Source organism: Gadus macrocephalus, chromosome 7 (genome assembly GCF_031168955.1).
Source record: "Gadus macrocephalus chromosome 7, ASM3116895v1".
NCBI classification, from domain to species: Eukaryota; Metazoa; Chordata; class Actinopteri; order Gadiformes; family Gadidae; genus Gadus; species Gadus macrocephalus.
The window spans coordinates 15,416,845-15,436,915 of NC_082388.1; the positions used below are offsets into that span (position 1 = coordinate 15,416,845).

The window sequence follows — 20,071 nt, forward strand, 5'->3', positions numbered from 1 at the left end:
CATATGCCTGTTGGTCTGGCTGTATGTCTGTCCATCTGTCCCCTCCAACAGATGACATCAGTGAGAATGCAGGGCTTGCTGTTGTTATTGTTTTGTAAACAAGCACATGTTCCCTTCATAAGAGACATACGGACCACATACACTCGCACTGGCATCTTCGGCTACTGGGTGAGACAACGTTGCACTGCACATGTTATTCTGCATTCAATTATAATGATGAGATTATGTGAAAATATATGACAATAACATGTAATTCAGTAGTTAATTTGTGAATAATTGTTCGCAATTAATGCCATGATGAGTTTCACCTGCGGTGTCATGAGAGGACATTATATTTTCTAGCAGACCCCCTAACTCTGGATTGGTTTGGAAAATACTGTATGTCCTCCATGTTCTTTCATTTTAAGATCATATTGAGGAGAAAAGATTGCTCTCTTGTATGTATGTATGTATGTCGGATGAATAATAATGTTTCTCAATTAATGCCATGATAAGTTTCACCTGCGGTGTCATGTGAGGACTTTGTCTACCTCAACTGGTAGAGCATGCCCGTAGTACTGCCAGGGTTAGATTCCGGTTTAATTCCTACTGTGGCACTCATGGTCTGATGCTTTGAAAAAGCATATATTTCCATATATTAAGTTTGGTGTGAGTTACCTGTTGGAAGCGTGCTATTACCTTGTTATTTTTGTCAAAGAACGATGACGTGTAGTTCAAATTCAACTGAGAGTTCCATAATGGAACCGTATGCTAAACTCCGGACCCCAGGAATTCTGTTGGGATTATTTTGTGTAGAGATTAAAGCCATTATGAAAGAGGGGTTGTGTTAGCTCAGTGAGGTGTGAAGTGGTCATTCCAACAATGGCATGCATCCAGGTCTGCTGATTATGACCTGTCCTGTCACATCCAAATTGATAATAAATAATTTATGCGTTCAATGTTAAGAACGTTCATAATAATTTAATAATTTAGGTAATATTAAATATTGACATTGAATATAATATTTATTTATATATTTTTCTAAATCTGGTTTAGTTTGGCAAATATGGCCCCCATGTTCATTCATTGTAAAATCATATTAAGAAGAAAAGATTGCTCTCTTTTAGTCATTGAAAACTTAAATTTAATCCTGATTCAATCTGATTCAATATGTTTCTCTTCTCAGGGCAATAAAGGGGGCGTGTCAGTTCGTTTCTCCTTTTATGGTCACATGCTGTGCTTCCTGAACTGCCACCTGGCCGCTCACATGAACTACGCCCTGCAGCGCGTCGACGAGTTTGAGTACATCCTGGACACACAAGACTTTGAGGAGGACACGCCGCACGTTCTGGACCACAAGTCAGTGTCCGCCATCCCAGACCACACTGTCACATGCACACAGATGCACGCACACACACACACGCACATGCATACTTCCTGGCCTCACTACATGTTTGGTGGGCCGTGGATCTGTCTCTTCCAGGGTGGTCTTCTGGTTTGGAGATCTGAACTTCCGCATCGCCGATCATGGCATGCACTTCCTCCGCTCATCCATCAACAGTGAACGCTACAACCTACTCTGGCAGAAGGACCAGGTAACACACACACACATGTACACAAACAGACACGTCACAGGCACAGATACACACACACACACACACACACACACACACACACACACACACACACACACACACACACACACACACACACACACACACACACACACACACACACACACAAACACACACACACACACACACATTGATCCCTGCTGTGCTTCCTCAGCTGTTGATGATGAAGAAGAAGGAGGCCTTCCTCCAGGAGTTTGACGAGGGGCCGCTGTGCTTCAAGCCCTCCTACAAGTTTGACCGCAACGGAGACACCTACGATACAAGGTACACACACACAAACACACACATATAAGCTATTGGTTGTGTCTGTGTCTCCCTGGGAACACAGTGAGAAGGAGACCATTGGTCACTGGTCAGTGTTGCCTTCAATGGGAGCATTGAACATGTGCACCATCCCCATTTCCAGAACGTGTGTCTCTCTCTCTCTCTCTCTCTCTCTCTCTCTCTCTCTCTCTCTCTCTCTCTCTCTCTCTCTCTCTCTCTCTCTCTCTCTCTCTCTCTCTCTCTCTCTCTCTCTCTCTCTCTCTCTCCCCTTGTTGTCTTCCCTGCTTGCTCTTTGCATAATGCTAATCAGTGGTGTATATTATCATCTACATTTCACATCATTTTATCAACAAAATGACCCTGCTCCTAACTGGTCAATATTTGGTCAGTGGTAAGAAGAGGAAACCGGCGTGGACCGACCGCATCCTGTGGCGCGTCAAACCAAAAACCCTGGCTCCAGAGGATGACGACGATAGCGTCTCGACTCTCACGGATGATGGACATGAGGACTACCCAATCCAAGTCCACCAGGACAACTACACCAGCAACATGAGCTACGGAGTTAGCGACCACAAGCCTGTGTTAGCATCCTTCAGACTAGAGGTAAAGACCTCCAGACAAAAAAAAGGAAACATTAAATATATGATTCAAATCAAATAGAAGTTCAAAGACCAGTTTAAAGTTTTGCCGAGGAATAGTACTTAAAACTTTGAAGGCTGTCACTCACAAATATTAATAACCCATTTTATATTTACATCACTCCGATATAAAATATTAAATAAAGTAGATACAAGGGGGTAATTTGTCATGCTAGATGACGAGTTAATCTAACAATGATATATTTTCCCATTATCTCTTCATCTCTCCTCTTCTTCCTCCCAAACCGTGTGCTGCAGTTGAGGAAGAAGTGTGAATTGGCGCTGGTGCACGTGAGCCCTGAGGATGCGTGGAGCGCCGACTGTAACGCCACGCTGAGCTACACGGTGCAGGAGGACTTCCTGTCCTCCACATGGGACTGGATTGGTCTTTATAAGGTCAATGTATACATACGATCTGTTGGGCATTTAGAATGGGACAATCTATAAAGCTCCTATGTGTAGAACTTTACAAGAATGATTTATTTATCAATTCTGAAAAAGTCTCCAGAAGTACACGATTTATTCAGCAATTAAGCAGTAGATATTGAGGTTGTACATTTTTATACAGGCCTTTACAAATAGTATCACAGATGTAATCTAGAACCAAGAGATATGTGAGTAATGAAAAGGCTCTGCTGGGATTTGAACCCAGGATCTCCTGTTTACTAGACAGGCGCTTTAACCAACTAAGCCACAGCGCCTGTTGATCTATCACAGCATGCTGTTGAATCAACACTCTGCTATCTGTTATCAGGCCAGCTAATGGTTGTTATCTTGTTCTGCAGGCGGGATTCAAGCACGCTTCAGATTATGAGGCCTTTGTCTGGGTTAGGGATATCGATCTGCCTGAACTCGACGAAGTCATTAAGGTACAATTTCTACCATGATAATATATCTTTAGATAACTATAATATCTCAATCCCTTCCTCACTGTTTCATTCTATAAGTGCAAATACAAATAGTGAAAATATGTGTGAATGTGTGTGTTTCGCAGAAAACTTGGGATAAGGACCAGATCCCACTACTGGGAGGAGAATATGTCTTAGGATACTTTAGCACAAACCTGCAGAGTCTGGTTGGATTGAGCAACAACTTCCAGGTGAGTCTCCACGCCTTTTCATGATCTCCACTTAGACAAGCAGACCATTTCTCACTACTATTTACATTTACAAGTACTCACAAGTACTACAACCCAACACCTTCTGGTCCAACAAGTCAATGATTGAGACAGTAATTGGGATTGAAGTCGGTCTGTCATTAATATTTGACAGTTGCCGGTTAGTTACATGTTATAATCATTAATTGGTTAAAGGATGATACTGATCTTTTGATAATAGATTATAAAGATAAATTAAAGATGCACTGTTTATATTCACTCTGCAGATCTTGGAGTCTAAACGAGCCCTAATGGAAGGACTGGTTCCAGAAAACATCAACGGGCTCAACAAATAAACGTTGTTGACACAACGTTCAGAATATAGCAGACTACATTGTCCACCATGTCCGTTCTTCAACATCTATGGGTTCAGTAATGTGAAATAGAAACTACAAGGCCTACTGTTGCCTTAACATCCTCCAGAGATCATGTTTCTTTGTTTGTCTGCATTTTATAATCTGTGTGCATCAGTTTATCTGACAATAATGTATCTGTATGCTATTTGACTTTCACATAAGGTCTATTTGATTTGTGTCTGTCACAGGCATTGACAAGGTGTATTTTATATGACTTGTCTATCCTGCCACTCTCCTATATGCATATCATGGCCCAAAAGTTTGGTAACTGCTCTAATATAATCTAACAAGCATCAGAGTAATCAATTAATCAGAAAGCCATTAGCTACACCTGTAATTTCTGCTATCAAATATCTTTAAAGTGTAATAAAAACGAAAGGCCCAATTTTAGTCAAATAATGCTCTCTGTGCTCTCTGAGTTTATAGAAACCGGGTCAGCATTATAGCTGAAGGTGAAAATAACACATATGAGAAACAATATGGTTACTCCTCACTGTCATCATGCAGCAAATACTGACCTACTGTACAACTGTTATAAATAATGGCCATCTCTATATATATGCTGATTTTTACTGATGAATATATTTACTTTTTCAATATTCGGGGTATGGTGAAGAAGAGAATAAAGAAGAAAATACATTAGATAAAACAAATGCATGCACTGATTTTCTCATCAAGATTGTTTGTCAGGAAAAATCAAAATAAATGTGTCTTGGATTTGCTAACGTGTGTCTGTGTCTGTATTTATAACCATGTGTAACTTTAAAATGAATTCCTTCTGACGATTATTCCTTATTGACTTGGACATTTTGGTTTGGATTATCGCAACAACAACAAAAAAAAAAATCAGTATGATCGTTTTTAAATTGAAATGTTTTACCATTTATGTTGTATTTGTATGCAATAGTTCAATATATGTTGGTCAATGTGTGTCTGGGTTTGAATATGCATTGTTGTATTGTGATAATTGTGTCTGAGAAAATGGAAGAAACAAACAATTGCATACATCAATATACAAAGAAATATGACAGTATTAATATTGTTTTTACTATCGTGAACAGATGTCATAGATGTACCAACCATCAGTTTATAGTTTCATGTACAGAAAGTACAGTTCTATCATCCCACATCCCTGGTAGTATCATGGATTGTGTAGACAGACACCCATACGGAACCCTTTAATGTTCTTCATACAGCCATGAGCACATATCGCATATCAAGGTAGATCTACTGTCAAGTACCGGTAGATCTAAAAACACACCATCTGCTACCTCTACTGGTTGCATTTGGCATAACCGCACCTTCCCATAATCCCTTGCGCTAGAATCGCTGCTGCCCCGCATCTCCCCATTCCAAAACACGTGGATTCAGCGCTTGGAGCAGTAACCGGTAAGATTGTGACGAGGGTTTGTTAAATGTGTATTATTAAGTGTGGAATGTAACACGTACCTATATACGTATGATCAATTGAATGTATAGCGACTCTAAAGCCAAATGGTGTCAGTGCTGGTTAGCTGGTTTACACTAGAAGTCACACACAAACTTCTATTAGCTAACACTATGCTACCTAAAGCCACCTCAAATGGAATACCTTTACATTTGTATGTGTTTTACAAGTATAAATTGTAAACATCATAGCTAAATGTTGAAGATAAATACGACTGTATTTAACCACTTAAATACAGTCGTATTTAAGTGGTTATATGCTGTATATTGTAGTACGGTATTTCAAATATTATGTTAGAGTCTACCATAATATTTGAAATACCGTTGCATGTTGAATATAACGTCCACATGCAACGTTGACTTTATATTCCTGATATAGTCTGACTATATCAGGAATATAAAGTCAACGTTGCATGTGCATAATATCATTCATATTATGTGCAATCACAACAAGCAGGACGGAAAACTGCCTTAACCTTTTAAATATGTCATTTTGGTTAACCTCCTCAAATACTGGCTGTGTTTCAAAGAAACATTAACAAGGTTTTTTACAAAGCAAAAGCAAGTTTAGTATTCGAGTAGGGCTGTGTATTGCTCTTTACAGAACTGACAGCACTTTGCATTGCATGACAAAGGGCTGTCAGTTATACATAGAGTTGCGAAATACCTATATATCTTTGTTTGAGGGTTATAGTGCAGACGTGAATAAAGATATCAACTGGTTGTGATGATCTTCAATTCATTTCGTTATGTGATTTGATATTATCACAATAAGATGTTAATAATGTTGCAGTGATGAATATTTTTCTACAATTTTTCTAAAGAAAATACCTTTTAGATACCTAACATGGCTTTGTGTTGATTCATTTTTCCAGAATCTAAAGCCAGGATGACGAGTGGAGATGTGGAGCGGATGTTGATCCAGTTTCAGGATGAGAGTGGAGAGGTTCTAGGGAATCCCTTCGATGTCCCCCTGGACATCACACCAGACAAACTTCAGCTGGTCTGCAATGCACTCCTGCAGAAGGTAACGCATTCAATTACGTGTCGGACTGTACTGCTGTGCACGTTGGCTTGCTAGAGACGAGAAGAGATTTGGGAATAGTTTGGCCCAGGCATTCGATGTATACATCCTGCGTCAAACATCGACTCATCCCCTTCATTAATGATGATGTCACTAACGCAATTGGCAACCAAAGAGCAAATGGACTCTTGGTTATGCGCAAGGATACAAAGTTCGTTCTTTGACTATTTGTATTATTCTGTGAAAGGAGGACGAGTTAGGCATCTGGCTAAATGACGCCTACATCTGTACTGTAGACGTTGCGAATCAAACCCAGTGTATTTTGCTTAACAACAGTCAACAGCACCCTAGCCATTCCACTATCTTGCCACACTGACATGGTTTTGTTGTACGTTTGGCAGGAGGAGCCGTTGCCGTTTGCGTTCTATGCGCGCGGGGAGGCGGAGGTGGTGACCAGCCTGGCGGTCTGTGTGAAGGCCCTGGGGATCGAGACGGAGCAGGTCCTCCCCGTGGTGTACCAGCCACAGGCCGTGTTCAGGGTGCGCGCCGTGGCCCGCTGCACCAGCTCCCTGCAGGGACACACCGAGGCAGTCATCTCCACCGCCTTCAGTCCCACGGGAAAGTACGTCAAGCTGTTCAAGGCTGCCCCTTAATCGACGTTAAGAGCTGAGCTTGTTGAGTTATGGTGATTTTAGTCTATATGTCTTGAGCGTTGTGGCTTGAAACCCTTTGCTGTACTTAGTTTTTGTTTTTAATGTTGTTGTTGTTTATGCAGGTACTTGGCCAGTGGTTCTGGTGACACCACCGTGCGCTTCTGGGACCTGACCACAGAGACGCCCCACCATACGAGCAGAGGTCTGTATAGTGCTATTAGATTGATTCACAAAAGCTTGGCTATAGGCCGGAACTGGGTTGATACTTTTAGGGATAATCAACAAATGTTCTGCTATGTAGTCTGTCATTTGGTGGTCTCTTTCATTCAAAATGTCTTGCAATACCATGAGTTCATGTCAGCACGGGGCTCTCAGTAAATGCCATGTTGTTAAAAATATACTGACACCTATTCTCACCGTTGCAAATGCATAGTATCTAGTGAGGCTATATATGAGTTTTAGAATAATATCATGGATTTTAGTTTGAAAGCAATGCCCACCCCCTCCCCCCTCAGGCCACACCCACTGGGTCCTGAGTATCGCCTGGTCCCCGGACGGCAAGAAGCTGGCTTCAGGCTGCAAGAACAGCCAGGTGAGCCTTTGATGACTTCAACTCTGTTAAATCACCATGGTGATGTTTGTATGCCGTGGAAGGTATTCAGGGTGCTAAAATGTCCTGAAGTCTGAACCCAGCCTGTGTTTGTGTGTAGATTTGCATATGGGACCCGGTCACCGGGCAGCAGATTGGGAAGACTCTGATTGGACACACCAAGTGGATCACCTGGCTCTGTTGGGAGCCGCTGCACCTGTGAGTTCAACAAAGACCACAATAGACCACCACCAATATATTAAAGACCAACACATTGATTAGATCACAACAGATATAGACCAACACATTTACCATTATAGAACACAACCAATATATTAAAGACCAACATATTGATTAGATCACAACAGATGTATAGACCAACACATTTACCATTCAGGGTAGCCGCGGGGTCTTAAAAGTCTAAAAAATGTCTTAAATTTCATGTTCCTAAATTAAGGCCTTAAAAAGTCTTAAATTGCGTTACCCAAGTCTTAATTTTTTAAAGATGGTCTTAAATTTCCTACTAGGATATGTTTTCGTAGTCAACTGGACTGTAACACAAGGGGAAAATAGGGAGCGTTTTGCGTATCGGGGTTTTGCGTAACGTCAGAGAACGTCTCATTTATTGGAGTATGCGCGAACAATACTTTGGGTTTTTGCGCCGGCAATCTCAACAAACATAATCAGTCGAGAGGAGACGCCACATCATGGGGAAGCAGGGCTCTCAAGTCTCATGCATTCGGCGTGAGACACGCAATTCGACCCATGCACACGCTCACACGCCACACTTCGTATTTCTCACGCAGAGAAATTACCAGGATAGCGCCCACCAACTTGCGCCACTATTTAACAGTGGAACAGGTAGGAATCAAATGGGTTCCCCTTACGAAGGGTGACCAGACGTCCTCTTTTGCCCAGACATGCCCTCTTTTTGAGACATAAATGTGTCCGGGCGGAATTTCAAAATCGTCCGGGATTTTATTAAAGCCTCATACATGTTCACATTGAATTTGCGTTGCGTTCCTCTGGGTCGGTCACAAACTACTTAAGCTACGCCCTCCCCACCTCAGTTCTGTTCGCTTTGCATTGCTGGAAGTGAGTAGGGGGAGTGGTTAAGTAGAGCCTTCAGATTGGACGGTTTGACTTTAGAGTTACCGTCATGTTTTGTATATATTTTTTTGTTGCCATTATTGTTTTATAGGGACAAACATTAACACATTTCTCCTACAGGGGATTGATAAAGTTCTATCTATTGAACAGAAAGAAACACTTGGTCATACTTTACACACTTTACCGCAGCATTGGCCTACTGAATGCCACAGATATATTTTAAGCATTGGACTGAATGCCACATAAATATATAATTATGTTTTTGCACGTTTGCAACGTTTAAAAGTTCAGGGAAAAGTATAGCCTCTACTGGTGTTGCTTAGGCCAATATCCTTTTGAGGCAGTGTTGTTTCCGAATATTAGTGTTAAGGGCCAATAATGCTTACTATCATACATTAGTCACCATGTCTGTGGACGGGTTAGGGTTAGGGTTAGGGCTGGCTCCATACATTACGAAGGAGTTAGTAAAAGAGGTCAACGAGGCAAGTGGTGGATTCATTGAAATGGTTGAGGAAATTTGAATGCTGAGAAACTACAGCAATTTGAAAAGAGTTTGTTTGTTTATATTTTATATTGTGTGTTGAAAGTTTGATATTTAAACCAAAAATACAGCTACACTTTCACACCATCACTTTGTGTGTTGTTTTTTTAATCTTTTATTATCATTTCTGGGTACATGGTCTTAAGAGACATCAGGCCTCTAGACTTTGAGTTAGGCCCTCAGTTTGGCTCTTTGATTGGTGAGTGCACACTTATCCTTTGGCACATTCATTAATGTATTGACATGAATGTTTCATATGTTCCAAAAAAACATGAATAACATATGCACGACCGCGTTTTACGACTGCTTAATGGGTGCGATGTAGGTCTTAATTTTCATTGAAGTGGTCTTAAAAAAGTCTAAAAAAAGTCTTAAATTTGGGTTGATCAAACCTGGGGAAACCCTGCCATTATAGAACACAACCAATATATTAAAGACCAACACATTGATTAGATCACAACAGATATATAGACCAACACATTTACCATTATAGAACACAACCAATATATTAAAGACCAACACCTTGACCCCATTCTAGAACACAACCATTATATAGACCATTGTTGACCGGAACCATTATATACACCCCCATAGACCACTTTGAAACAATGACCACCACATAGACATTTGTTGACCACAACCAATATCTAGACCAACACATGAGTTGATAGAAGAAGTACATCACATGTTTATGATGCATGGAGCCTTTAGAATGTTATGTTATGGCACTCTACAGAACCTATCGGGGCACTGATGAAAAGGAGCATCCGATACTTCATAGCCTGGGTAGATGACAGTATGATTTCCTCCCCAGGAACGCAGAGTGTCGCTACCTGGCCAGCAGCTCCAAGGACGGCTCCGTCCGCATCTGGGACACGCTCCTGTGTCGCACGGAGAAGATCATGACGGGACACACCCAGACGGTGACCTGCGTCAAGTGGGGAGGAGACGGGCTGCTCTACACCTCCTCTCAGGACAGGACCATCAAAGTCTGGAGGGCCTCAGATGTACGATTTAAGGCTGATGCCGTACCTTGTGTTTACATTAGTTTGTACAATTCATGAACACATCAGCAGAGATGTAATGTAACACCGTTTTTTTGGGAAGTACTCTGTGATAATGGTGCAACATTGATCTACATAAGCATGTCTGTTCTATAATACACATAATAGATTCAACTAACTTTGTTTTATTCCGTGTGTGCGTAGGGTGTTCAGTGCAGAACTCTCCAGGGCCATGCCCACTGGGTGAACACGCTGGCTCTCAGTACAGACTACGTGTTGCGGACCGGGGCCTTCGACCCCGCCCACGCCACCATCAACGCCCAGGATGTGACTGGCTCACGTGAGTCCTCAACAGAACCTCCACACATTCAAAGACCTCCTGGCATCTGATACGTCCGATGCCTGGCCATGTAACGGCTCCGTAGATCTGTTCTGAAATGGAGTGTTCTCTTGTTCTTGGTTTGATAGTGGAGGACGTGAAGGAGAGAGCCTTGCAGAGATACAACAAAGTCAGGGTGAGTGCTCTTGTGTGTGGACATTGTACACATGTATATATTTTGGTTAACAATTTTCCATAATCCTTTTTAGTATAATTAATAATTTTCCTATTTTAGCCAATATTTAGGGCACCAAATTAGAATTGCCTTGTTTTCTGACACCACTTATGAGTGTAACAAAACTGCATTCCATATCCATCCAGTAGATGGCAGTAGACTGCAGATAGTCTGATGCCTACAGCAACAGAAGTAAAAGTTGTCTGTTAGATGTGCACCTCTTTGACCCACCAACCGTGTCTTCGCCTCCGTCCTGGTGGTTTCCCGGTACCATAGGGTTCCAACCCGGAGAGGCTGGTGTCGGGGTCGGATGACTTCACCATGTTCCTGTGGAACCCGGCGGAGGAGAAGAAGCCCCTGGCCCGCCTGACGGGCCACTGTGCCCTGGTCAACGAGGTGCTCTTCTCCCCCGACACCCGGCTGCTCGCCTCGGCCTCCTTCGACAAGTCCATCAAGATCTGGGACGGACGCACCGGAAAGTGAGGAACAAAAGCAACACACGGACCAAAACGGCTACAAAACTGTCATCATGCAATCATACAAGAGTGTGAAATATTGCAGAAATGACTGAAAACTAGTCATTGTTAATAAGTGTATGATATCTTTAACCAGGCAAGTTCAACAGGTTCTCACTCATTCAGGGTCTCGCCTGGCCAAGAGGCCCAACAGGACGTACTTAAAAAATACTATAAAATACGATGAATATAGAAGTACATCAGTCAGAAATAACGGTTGTGTGCGTTAAATTTTCGGTTGGGACCCCACCAAAACGTCTGAGTACCTGTATCAAGTACTGGCAGTAAGAGTTTGCAGTGCACACGCTGACATTGTGCGTCCCTGTCAGGTACCTGCAGTCCCTGCGCGGCCACGTGGCCGCAGTGTACCAGGTGGCCTGGTCCTCTGACAGCAGGCTGCTGGTCAGCGGTAGCAGCGACAGCACGCTCAAGGTCTGGGACGTCAAGACGGCCAAGCTGAGCATGGACCTGCCCGGGCACGCCGACGAGGTGAGGCCTGGGCCCAAAGGATCAGGATTTGGTCCCCTTTACCACCCACCACATCCCTCAATGAGCTCACTCTGACCACCTGTTTGTTACTTGTCCTTATTTTGAAAAGTTATTCCCTTTTAACAAGCATTTGAGTTTTGTCTTTTATCGTGTATTAGGGAACAAAGTATGTGTGTATATGTATATATGTGTGTGTGTGTGTGTGTGTGTGTGTGTGTGTATATATATGTATATATATATGTACATGTGTGTGTGTATATATATATGTATATATATGTATGTGTGTGTGTGTGTATATATGTATGTGAAATATATAGGAATAACAAGTATGTATGCATTCGTTTTGTATCTAGGAATATTCCTATAATTGACAATATTTCCCATAGATGAATAATGTTAATATCCTTTGTCCAGGTGTTAATAATGTTAACATCCTTTGTCCAGGTGTTAATAATGTTAATATCCTTTGTGCAGGTGTTAATAATGTTAATATCCTTTGTGCAGGTGTTAATAATGTTAATATCCTTTGTGCAGGTGTTAATAATGTTAACATCCTTTGTCCAGGTGTTAATAATGTTAACATCCTTTTTCCAGGTGTTTGCTGTGGACTGGAGCCCGGATGGACAGAGAGTGGTCAGTGGAGGAAAAGACAAGTGTCTGAGAATGTGAGTTTTTAACCTTCTTTATGATCCACCTTGCTCGGCCTGTAAACATCCACACAACCACAAATATCAATCAAAGGGTTATCAGGTGTCCACTAGCCTCAGAAATCAGACAAGCTCAAATCTGAACGGGGTGTTTCACTTAGACCAATCATGTTGCTCGAGTTGGGGAAGTACTAAGATCTGAAAACTTTGTCCAATCCGATTAATTTCAGTAGGATACCTCCGGAATTAAGCATCAAACAAGGCAGACATCGGCCCCTGGCTGTTTCGGGTTTATTAGCCAGGCTCCGTGCCGTGTCCACCCCCAGAAGTTGTAGAACATGTAGGACTGTTGGTTCTGAGATCTGGTGGCCACGCGTTCCACTTCAACTGTCCATCCCACCATGACGCTCCTCCTGTGTGTGATTTCCAGATGGAGGAGGTAGCCAGGGTGTGGGGCTCTCTCTGGGCTGAAGACTCTCTGGCTTCTGACCCCGCACCCCCGCTCGGAGCCTCTCCCCCCCCCCCCCCCGTCCTCAGCAGGGCGGGGCCCGGGACACGGGCTAGAACCAGCGCCTCCCCCCCCCCCCCCCCCCCTGCGCCCTGTGGAGCTCCACCGCGGCGGGCCCGGGGGGCGCCCCCTCACGCCGCCAGCGTGGTCCCAGGGTCTCCTCGAGGGCTCCCGTACCCTGCAGGCGGACGAGTTGACCTGCAGTGGGAATGATGAGCCTTTCCCCCCCTGCTCCACAAAGCCTTGTATATAAGATTACCCCGAAGCCAACATAACATCGCAATCGGAGGACAACTTGTGATCCTTATAGTGAAGATTTACCGTATAACTGTAAATACGATGACCCCCGGAAACAAAACGGTTCCAAGCCTTTACCCCTCTTTTGGGATCCGTGATCCGTGACCTCGGCATACACTCGGTGAAGAAGTGGAGCGCAGCCAGCAAGGTCAGACTCGCAAACCAAAGGCCTCGTTCCAAAGCAGCTGGTGTCTGCTCCCTCTGGGGGTTATATAGGTGACGGGTTGAGCGCCATGGCGACAGGTGGGGCCAGATTTAAGGCCGTCTCCTGTTAGCTCTTAATCTCCTCCTTCAGGAAGAGTCTCTCTCCTACTGAATTACCTGCCTCTCGCCCACTGAGTACAATGGAACACATTGTTATGAATTTAATGTGTTTTTGGCTTCTGTGTTGGAATGTTTGTTAAGGTCACCTCTTTAGATGAAGTGATGGAAACACCATCACTGAGGTGACTCGATATGCAAGCAATGACCCTTTTGCTTTCAATGTGATTCTCATGGATTTCAAAGCGGTTTGATTAAAAATCTTAAACCAATTAAACTTTTACGACTGTTTTAATTCATCCAGGCACACTCACTCTCTCCCTCCTTCCCTCCACTGGGAATAGTAAACCATTTTAGTGGTAAATGTTATCCATAAACACATTCAGATTGTTGTTATAAGAAGTTTATTCTCAGGCCAACAAAGTCTGTGCAATGTAGTCTAACAGTGAAGGCTTTTTCACCAGAACCAGATCATTTGTTTATTTCTTGTAACCATGCCAATGGGTGTTGCATTGAATGAAAACATGAATAATGACCAGTAAAATAGGCAGGGATCTCCATAATTTATGGAAAACCCTTAAAAACGTAACTGATATGCTGCTGGAATGTAGACAATACATGCACTTGGCCTATGTAGAAAAATAACAAGATATACATACAAATGTGCTACCATACATACACTGAAAAGAGTGGACAAACATGGGTTAAATAATAATATTTTTGCACGAAGGAAATAACACTTCAAATACATTGGTACCAGGTCGAACCGAAGCAGTTTGGCAAAGAGAATTTAAGGACTTAAGTGCAAGGCCGTGTATGGTGGAACTTGGAGGACATAAGGAAGGTCACAGTCCTGGTGGCTCAGATGGGCATAAGTCACATTCCTTTAGTCTCCTTCTGGTTTACCTTTTCTAAACTCCATGGAAGGGGAGTGAAGAGACCAGAGTCCTATTAGTCCTATTCCCTATTCAACAGCCAGTTATCAAATACAGTTATACCATAACCTCAACTTCAACAATGGGTAAATAAATAAATTAAATGGAAACTTAAAAACACTTAATTTTGCTACACGATACCGTTACAATTTAGGTCCAGTTGGTGTGATGTTTTTTTAATTGATGTATGTTTTATTGAAATGTATGCCTTCTGAAACCTTTGGCAGGTTTGAACTGGCTAGATTAGTAACCATTACATTTTTGCAATCTTTTAACTGAAATTTAGATTTTAAAACTCTCCTGTATCAGTATAATTTGACCTACATTGTATAACCTCTGAGTTTTAAAAAATTATTTTGCATTTCCTACTTAAAGATCCAAACTGCAAGTTTATACATCTTGGGAACAAATCTGTGGACTTTTCAGTGCAAAGCCGCTAAATACAAATGAGAAGAAATCACAATATTTTACGCAGATAATTGTGACAAAATTAGCGTGAAAATTGCAATATTATTGTAACCCTACAATGGTTATTAAAGAATATTTTGAAGAGCTTCAGTAAAGTCCTGTTAAAGTAGTGAGATTTTGAAATGTCTTATTTCTGCTGAAAAAGACACACATATGGTTTCCTAGAGGTTATATTATTCTGCATCCACACCAAAATGTTAATGTTGTTTTTAGATAGTACTTTTCATTCTGCAGGTTTGCATTATAGTTCCAGTGTTTTGAACCAGTCTACCACTCATAAAATCCCTTTAGTATCCTGCGCCCTTATTCTATAAGCTAATTAGATGTTGATGTCAGAATCAGGAAATTGGCCAATTACTGTTCTATCCGTTTAAAAATCGGTTAAATTTATTTTTAAAAGCCCTGCCTTTGCACTGCCAATCAAAGTAGAGTCATTTACGGCGTAGCCTAGTTTTGGAAATCCATTCTGGTTGAACTGAGTTGTGGAATGCACGTGCTATTAAATACATGCATTTGGAATGGGATTTTTACTGTCCACTCTTCTCTTGGATCATGTAACCAATCTCACCGGATCTATCACAACCCGATTATTATTGAATAATCAAGAGAGCCGTTGAGTCACACTGATGCTTTCATATTGTCAATGGGGCTTAGTAGGGCGCTGAATACTAGGATAGTAGAATGAGGCAGGTTGGACATTGCTTCCAATCCCTGGTCTGTGCTTTGTTTTGAATCCTCTTTGTGTTTCCGACCTGCTTTGCTCCATCACTGGGTCTTCCACACGTTGTTCAGCAGCTTGACCACCTCCTCGTAGATGACGAAGACGATGGCCACGTCCAGACACACTCGGCCCAGCCGGGGAACCGTGCCTTTGTAGAACCTGGGGGAGGTGGGGTTCAAGTACAGTCAGTGACCTGCAGTCTTATGCATGTCATAGATATAGAACACATAGAACCATTAAATGGAAAAAAGATGTTGGTTAGGATCACTCACGCTTGCGGTCCTTCGTGTTTTAATATCTGGAAGGCACAGTCCAGTGTGCTCTTGTACCTATGAGCTTCCAAGCCCTACAGAAAACACACAACGTGTTAACATTAGGCCGCCACAATAAGACCCATGGTAGGATAGGTTGTCTTCAGGTGCGTGGAGGCGGATGCTCACCTGCATTCGCGTCTTCACCACATCCAGCGGGGTGTTGCCAAAAACGCTGGCCGCTCCGGCCGTCGCTCCGAATATCGCCGTGACAACCGGGTGCATTTCCCGCCTCGGGTCGTCCCCTTGAACATCAATTGTACAATTATTTAAAAGCAAATAAACCAAAAAACACATTGCAAAAAATCGTAACGTATTAATAACAAACGGATATTAACTGAAAATGTAAGGCGCAATTGTGCTACCTTTGTACCAGTTCCGGAGCGAGTTCATTACATAGAAGCGGATGGCCTGGTTGCTTCCTTGTTTTAGCACTGTCGCAGTCAGGCCCTGATACGTCCCCCTCACACCTAGAAATCAATACAAAATCAATTTAAGACAGCTTCCACTGCCATTTCATGCTGACCAAACACAAGAGCCGGCCAGAAACCCAGGGTGCAAATAAATGTAAAAAAGACGACGCAGGAGAACAAGCATTCTCACATTCTGTGTTTACTCCACCTACGTTCATTTCCCTCACCCGTGTAGCAGTCACAATTAAGATGGCCGCTAGGTGAATGTTGCCCATGGAGAGCTGGGTGGTCTTACCCTGCTCTTTGATGATCTCGCTGACACCATGGAAGAATCCTCTGTAGCGCGGCCTCAGAGAACACTGGTCGTGGATCAGCTTCACCTGTCAGGTGATTGGGGGAGGATGTTACCCATAGACATGGCGCATGGCTAAACTTAATTAATTAATTCAATCGAATGATCAATTCACAATAAATGAATGCATTTTTTTTTTACATGCAGTTCATTAATATGCAGGTAGGGCCATGCATCTTGCTCAAGGATGCCATCAGATCGGACATTGGGGTTTGATCCAGTAACCTTTTTCTGGATGTTGATGAACAGGCTGACTGCTAGAATATTCTGCCTCAAAGGTTATCCTTATTATTCTTGGTTGGGATGTCATGCACGTCCAGTGGGGCTTGGTGATGCACTCACAAAACAAGCTAAACGCTCAAATTGTGTCTCAGGGTTGAACCAACCACCGGCAGATTTGCAAGGCAGTGCAGGGTATTCATCAACATGGAGACGCTCGACCAAGGCAGGAAGGAGAACAGAAGCCCCGCCCACCTTGAGTGTTTCCATTGGACAGACCACCACCACGGCCTCCGCTATCCCCGCGCCGAGTCCACACAGCAGACTCCGCGTGTTGTCCAGGCGACCGGTAGCATCCCGCATCGGGTTGCTCAGCACCTCAAAGGTGCCGAATCTGAGAGGAAAAGAAGAGGTAGAGTGAGGCTACCGCTACTACTTACTGTATGGAATGTCAACATCCAGTATGTCTGACAAAAGCACGTCAGTGATTGCACAGTAGTAATAGTGCCAAAAAAGCGGCCCACACAATGTGGGCACCGACCTCACTGCAGACTTGGGGATGGATCCATAGAGCAGGGAGCTGAGGCCGCGATACAGCCCTCTGAGGCCGTGGTCCTGAACCGTCAGCTTGACACAGTCACCTACAATCGATAAGTACACACACAAACCATCTGTCACTGCACCCTGCGACACACAACGCATACACCCTGAGCCACAACGCATGGCTCCAGCGATAGATCCCTCGGCAGATACAATGCATGCATCCATCGATGTACGTACCTAGCAGCAATAAATTGCTTCCCCACTGCGATGCGAAGGCATTCATTCTGCAACACCATGCAACTACAGCTGGCAAAGCCATGCGTCGACATTAGTGCAGCCAGCAATACAGTGTCTGAACCATGCGACACAACGAACGCATGCATACATATTGTGGTGGAGAGCGGAGTAGGTGTAAGATGTCCTACCGATGCCTCTGTATCTGGGTGGGTTGGCCCTCCCATCCAGCTGCAGCTGGGTCTTCACATACTCCGTGGGGAAGGTGATGCAGATCTCTATGCCTCCTGCGATACCGCCTGTAAGGGAGAGAGAGCCAGGGAGTGGCTGTGTTTATCTGTGTCCACATGGTGGGAAGATCTGTTCTTGAACGTTCTATTATTACAGCCATCTTTCATTGGTTGGCTGCACTTAGGCATTGAGACGTTAAAAAAAAATATATATAATAGGGACGTATGACCGATATGTCTACATAATGACAGGGGAGCTACTTCAGTTTCACTGTCTGTCGCTTTGGATGTCAGTGACTTAAATACATGCACTGCATTGTCTAGGTAATTAATCATTTAAGATGCATCCACAGATCCTAAGCAGGGAATGAATAAGTTATAAATGAATGCATTGATCACAGTGTGATCAATGTATTCTGATACACTAATGAAAGATAGATAGATGATACATTGTAATAGCAGAAAACCGATATTACATTGCATCAGTTGATTCCTTAGTGCGTTTTCGACCTAGTTCGGTTGAGCAGCTTAATCGGCGACAGACCGAGGTGATTCGGTTGCTAGTGATGGGGCAGACATGGTTATAGACATACTGGGGAATCCTATTCTGCAAGTATACCTGCAAGAATTGCCTTCCCCGGGTGGGTCAATTTCCTTCCTCCGATTGAAGCCGCTGCCAGGGTTCGCCTTGCTCCATACACCTGGTAACCGGCGACGGGTAGAGGGCTCAACCCCGCCGCGGCATTCCGAGAACCCAAACATTGGGTTGGGGGTGTCAGTGATGTGGTCAGGCATCCACTGTTGCCAGCGTGCCTCTCGCATGGGCCCTCGCGTACCGAAAACGGCTTCAGTAGCGAAGACATGTTTATGTCAAGGGACAAAAAACTGTCAACAGACGGGGATTGTCCGTCAATAATAGCGCTGGTCCAGCGAGGACAATGTCGGACAGACAGTCAACAACATACAGACACCCCGGTGTGGGTTCATGAATATTAAAATAGTAGTCGCGTCGACGCAGCACGCCATTGGCTCACACTTGCATTTTTTTTCCGGGTAATTCAATCACGTGTCCCAGCATGACATTTTTCATAACCAATCGCATCCATGGTCTGGTGATCTGAATTTTCTAAATACAATAAATAAACTATAGGCTGAATGCATTTTTGTAAAGGTTAATTTAAAACCCAACTTTCTTGATTAGTTACAATCTCGTTTAAAACCTGTCGTCATACCGAGACACATGTGACAGTTGTATGAACGTTGTGGATTTAGGTTCTTAATTATTATTCATAAAATATCTATAGGTTTTTATTGTTTAGATCATACATTTTAACAACGTGTAAGTCCTGTCAATTCTGTATTTTTCTGTGTCTTTTTTCCTGTATGGTTGAGTTTGTGTGTGTGATTTTCTCGCAATCCTAACGTCAATCCCGTTCCCTTGCGCAATTCAACCCCATAACGGAACTGGGTCATGCATTATATTCCCCCCGGTGGGTGTGACCCTAGACGTCGTCTCTGGTTAAATCTCATTGATGTCAAATATCACAGAGGAAAATTAAACAGTCAAATATAGCGCAAAATAGAGATTATTCCTTATCCTGAGAAAGCGTCTTTTTTTTTGCTTGCTGTGCATCAGTGCTAGGAAGTATAGCCCAATTGGTAAATCCTGAGACAGCTTTAATGTGAAATTGATTGTGTTCCTCTGTGCCACACGTGGAGTACGGACTGCGCAGGCGCGTGCGTGCATGCGTGCGTGCGTACATGCAAGATCGCATAAGTGCTGTCCGCAGGCGTCCCACATTTGCTCCACTAATTCACCTCTGATGAGTAACTTGACACCAACTTGGATTCTTCCAAGTTATAGCTTATCATCTTCGTATCCCTTCCTTAATGTTATTATTGTCATTATCTCTGACCTTAAGTGTCCTGTTCATTTTCTTAAATTAAACATTTCAATAATAAATCATTATCAAAATATAT

General features: G+C 43.1%; 4 protein-coding genes and 1 non-coding gene across 6 annotated transcripts in view; 2 read left to right on the forward strand and 3 right to left on the reverse strand.

The window, feature by feature from the left end:
• Positions 1-4,752, forward strand: part of inpp5kb (inositol polyphosphate-5-phosphatase Kb) — a 12,651-nt gene extending 7,899 nt beyond the window's left edge. For both annotated transcript variants that reach the window (XM_060056864.1, XM_060056863.1), the window contains 9 exons: positions 52-168; positions 1,166-1,338; positions 1,463-1,574; positions 1,768-1,877; positions 2,267-2,480; positions 2,774-2,911; positions 3,301-3,384; positions 3,510-3,614; positions 3,899-4,752. In XM_060056864.1, the coding sequence (XP_059912847.1) occupies positions 52-168; positions 1,166-1,338; positions 1,463-1,574; positions 1,768-1,877; positions 2,267-2,480; positions 2,774-2,911; positions 3,301-3,384; positions 3,510-3,614; positions 3,899-3,967 (1,122 nt within the window). In that variant the 3' untranslated portion in view covers positions 3,968-4,752. The remainder of the gene's footprint in view (positions 1-51; positions 169-1,165; positions 1,339-1,462; positions 1,575-1,767; positions 1,878-2,266; positions 2,481-2,773; positions 2,912-3,300; positions 3,385-3,509; positions 3,615-3,898) is intronic.
• Positions 1-10,844, reverse strand: part of tmigd1 (transmembrane and immunoglobulin domain containing 1) — a 50,619-nt gene extending 39,775 nt beyond the window's left edge. Inside the window, exon 1 of the mRNA XM_060056873.1 lies at positions 10,838-10,844. The gene's annotated coding sequence lies outside the window, so the exon portion shown is untranslated. The remainder of the gene's footprint in view (positions 1-10,837) is intronic.
• On the reverse strand, positions 3,143-3,216 carry trnat-agu (transfer RNA threonine (anticodon AGU)). The gene has a single exon. It is a non-coding gene; the product is annotated as a tRNA-Thr (tRNA).
• On the forward strand, positions 5,294-14,935 carry nle1 (notchless homolog 1 (Drosophila)). The gene is made up of 13 exons (XM_060056870.1): positions 5,294-5,416; positions 6,349-6,500; positions 6,899-7,119; positions 7,273-7,352; positions 7,666-7,742; positions 7,861-7,958; positions 10,205-10,397; positions 10,599-10,734; positions 10,863-10,909; positions 11,225-11,427; positions 11,793-11,952; positions 12,547-12,617; positions 13,030-14,935. The coding sequence occupies exons 2-13, from the start codon at positions 6,363-6,365 to the stop codon at positions 13,040-13,042; spliced, it is 1,437 nt and encodes a 478-aa protein (XP_059912853.1). The 5' UTR covers positions 5,294-5,416; positions 6,349-6,362; the 3' UTR covers positions 13,043-14,935.
• slc25a1a (solute carrier family 25 member 1a) lies at positions 14,053-19,089 on the reverse strand. Its single transcript, XM_060056871.1, has 9 exons — positions 18,711-19,089; positions 18,053-18,160; positions 17,626-17,725; positions 17,340-17,478; positions 16,809-16,893; positions 16,466-16,570; positions 16,230-16,345; positions 16,062-16,135; positions 14,053-15,948 (listed from the first exon to the last, which is right to left on the reverse strand). The coding sequence occupies exons 1-9, from the start codon at positions 18,952-18,954 to the stop codon at positions 15,834-15,836; spliced, it is 1,086 nt and encodes a 361-aa protein (XP_059912854.1). The 5' UTR covers positions 18,955-19,089; the 3' UTR covers positions 14,053-15,833.
• Between the last annotated feature and the right edge of the window lie 982 nt (positions 19,090-20,071).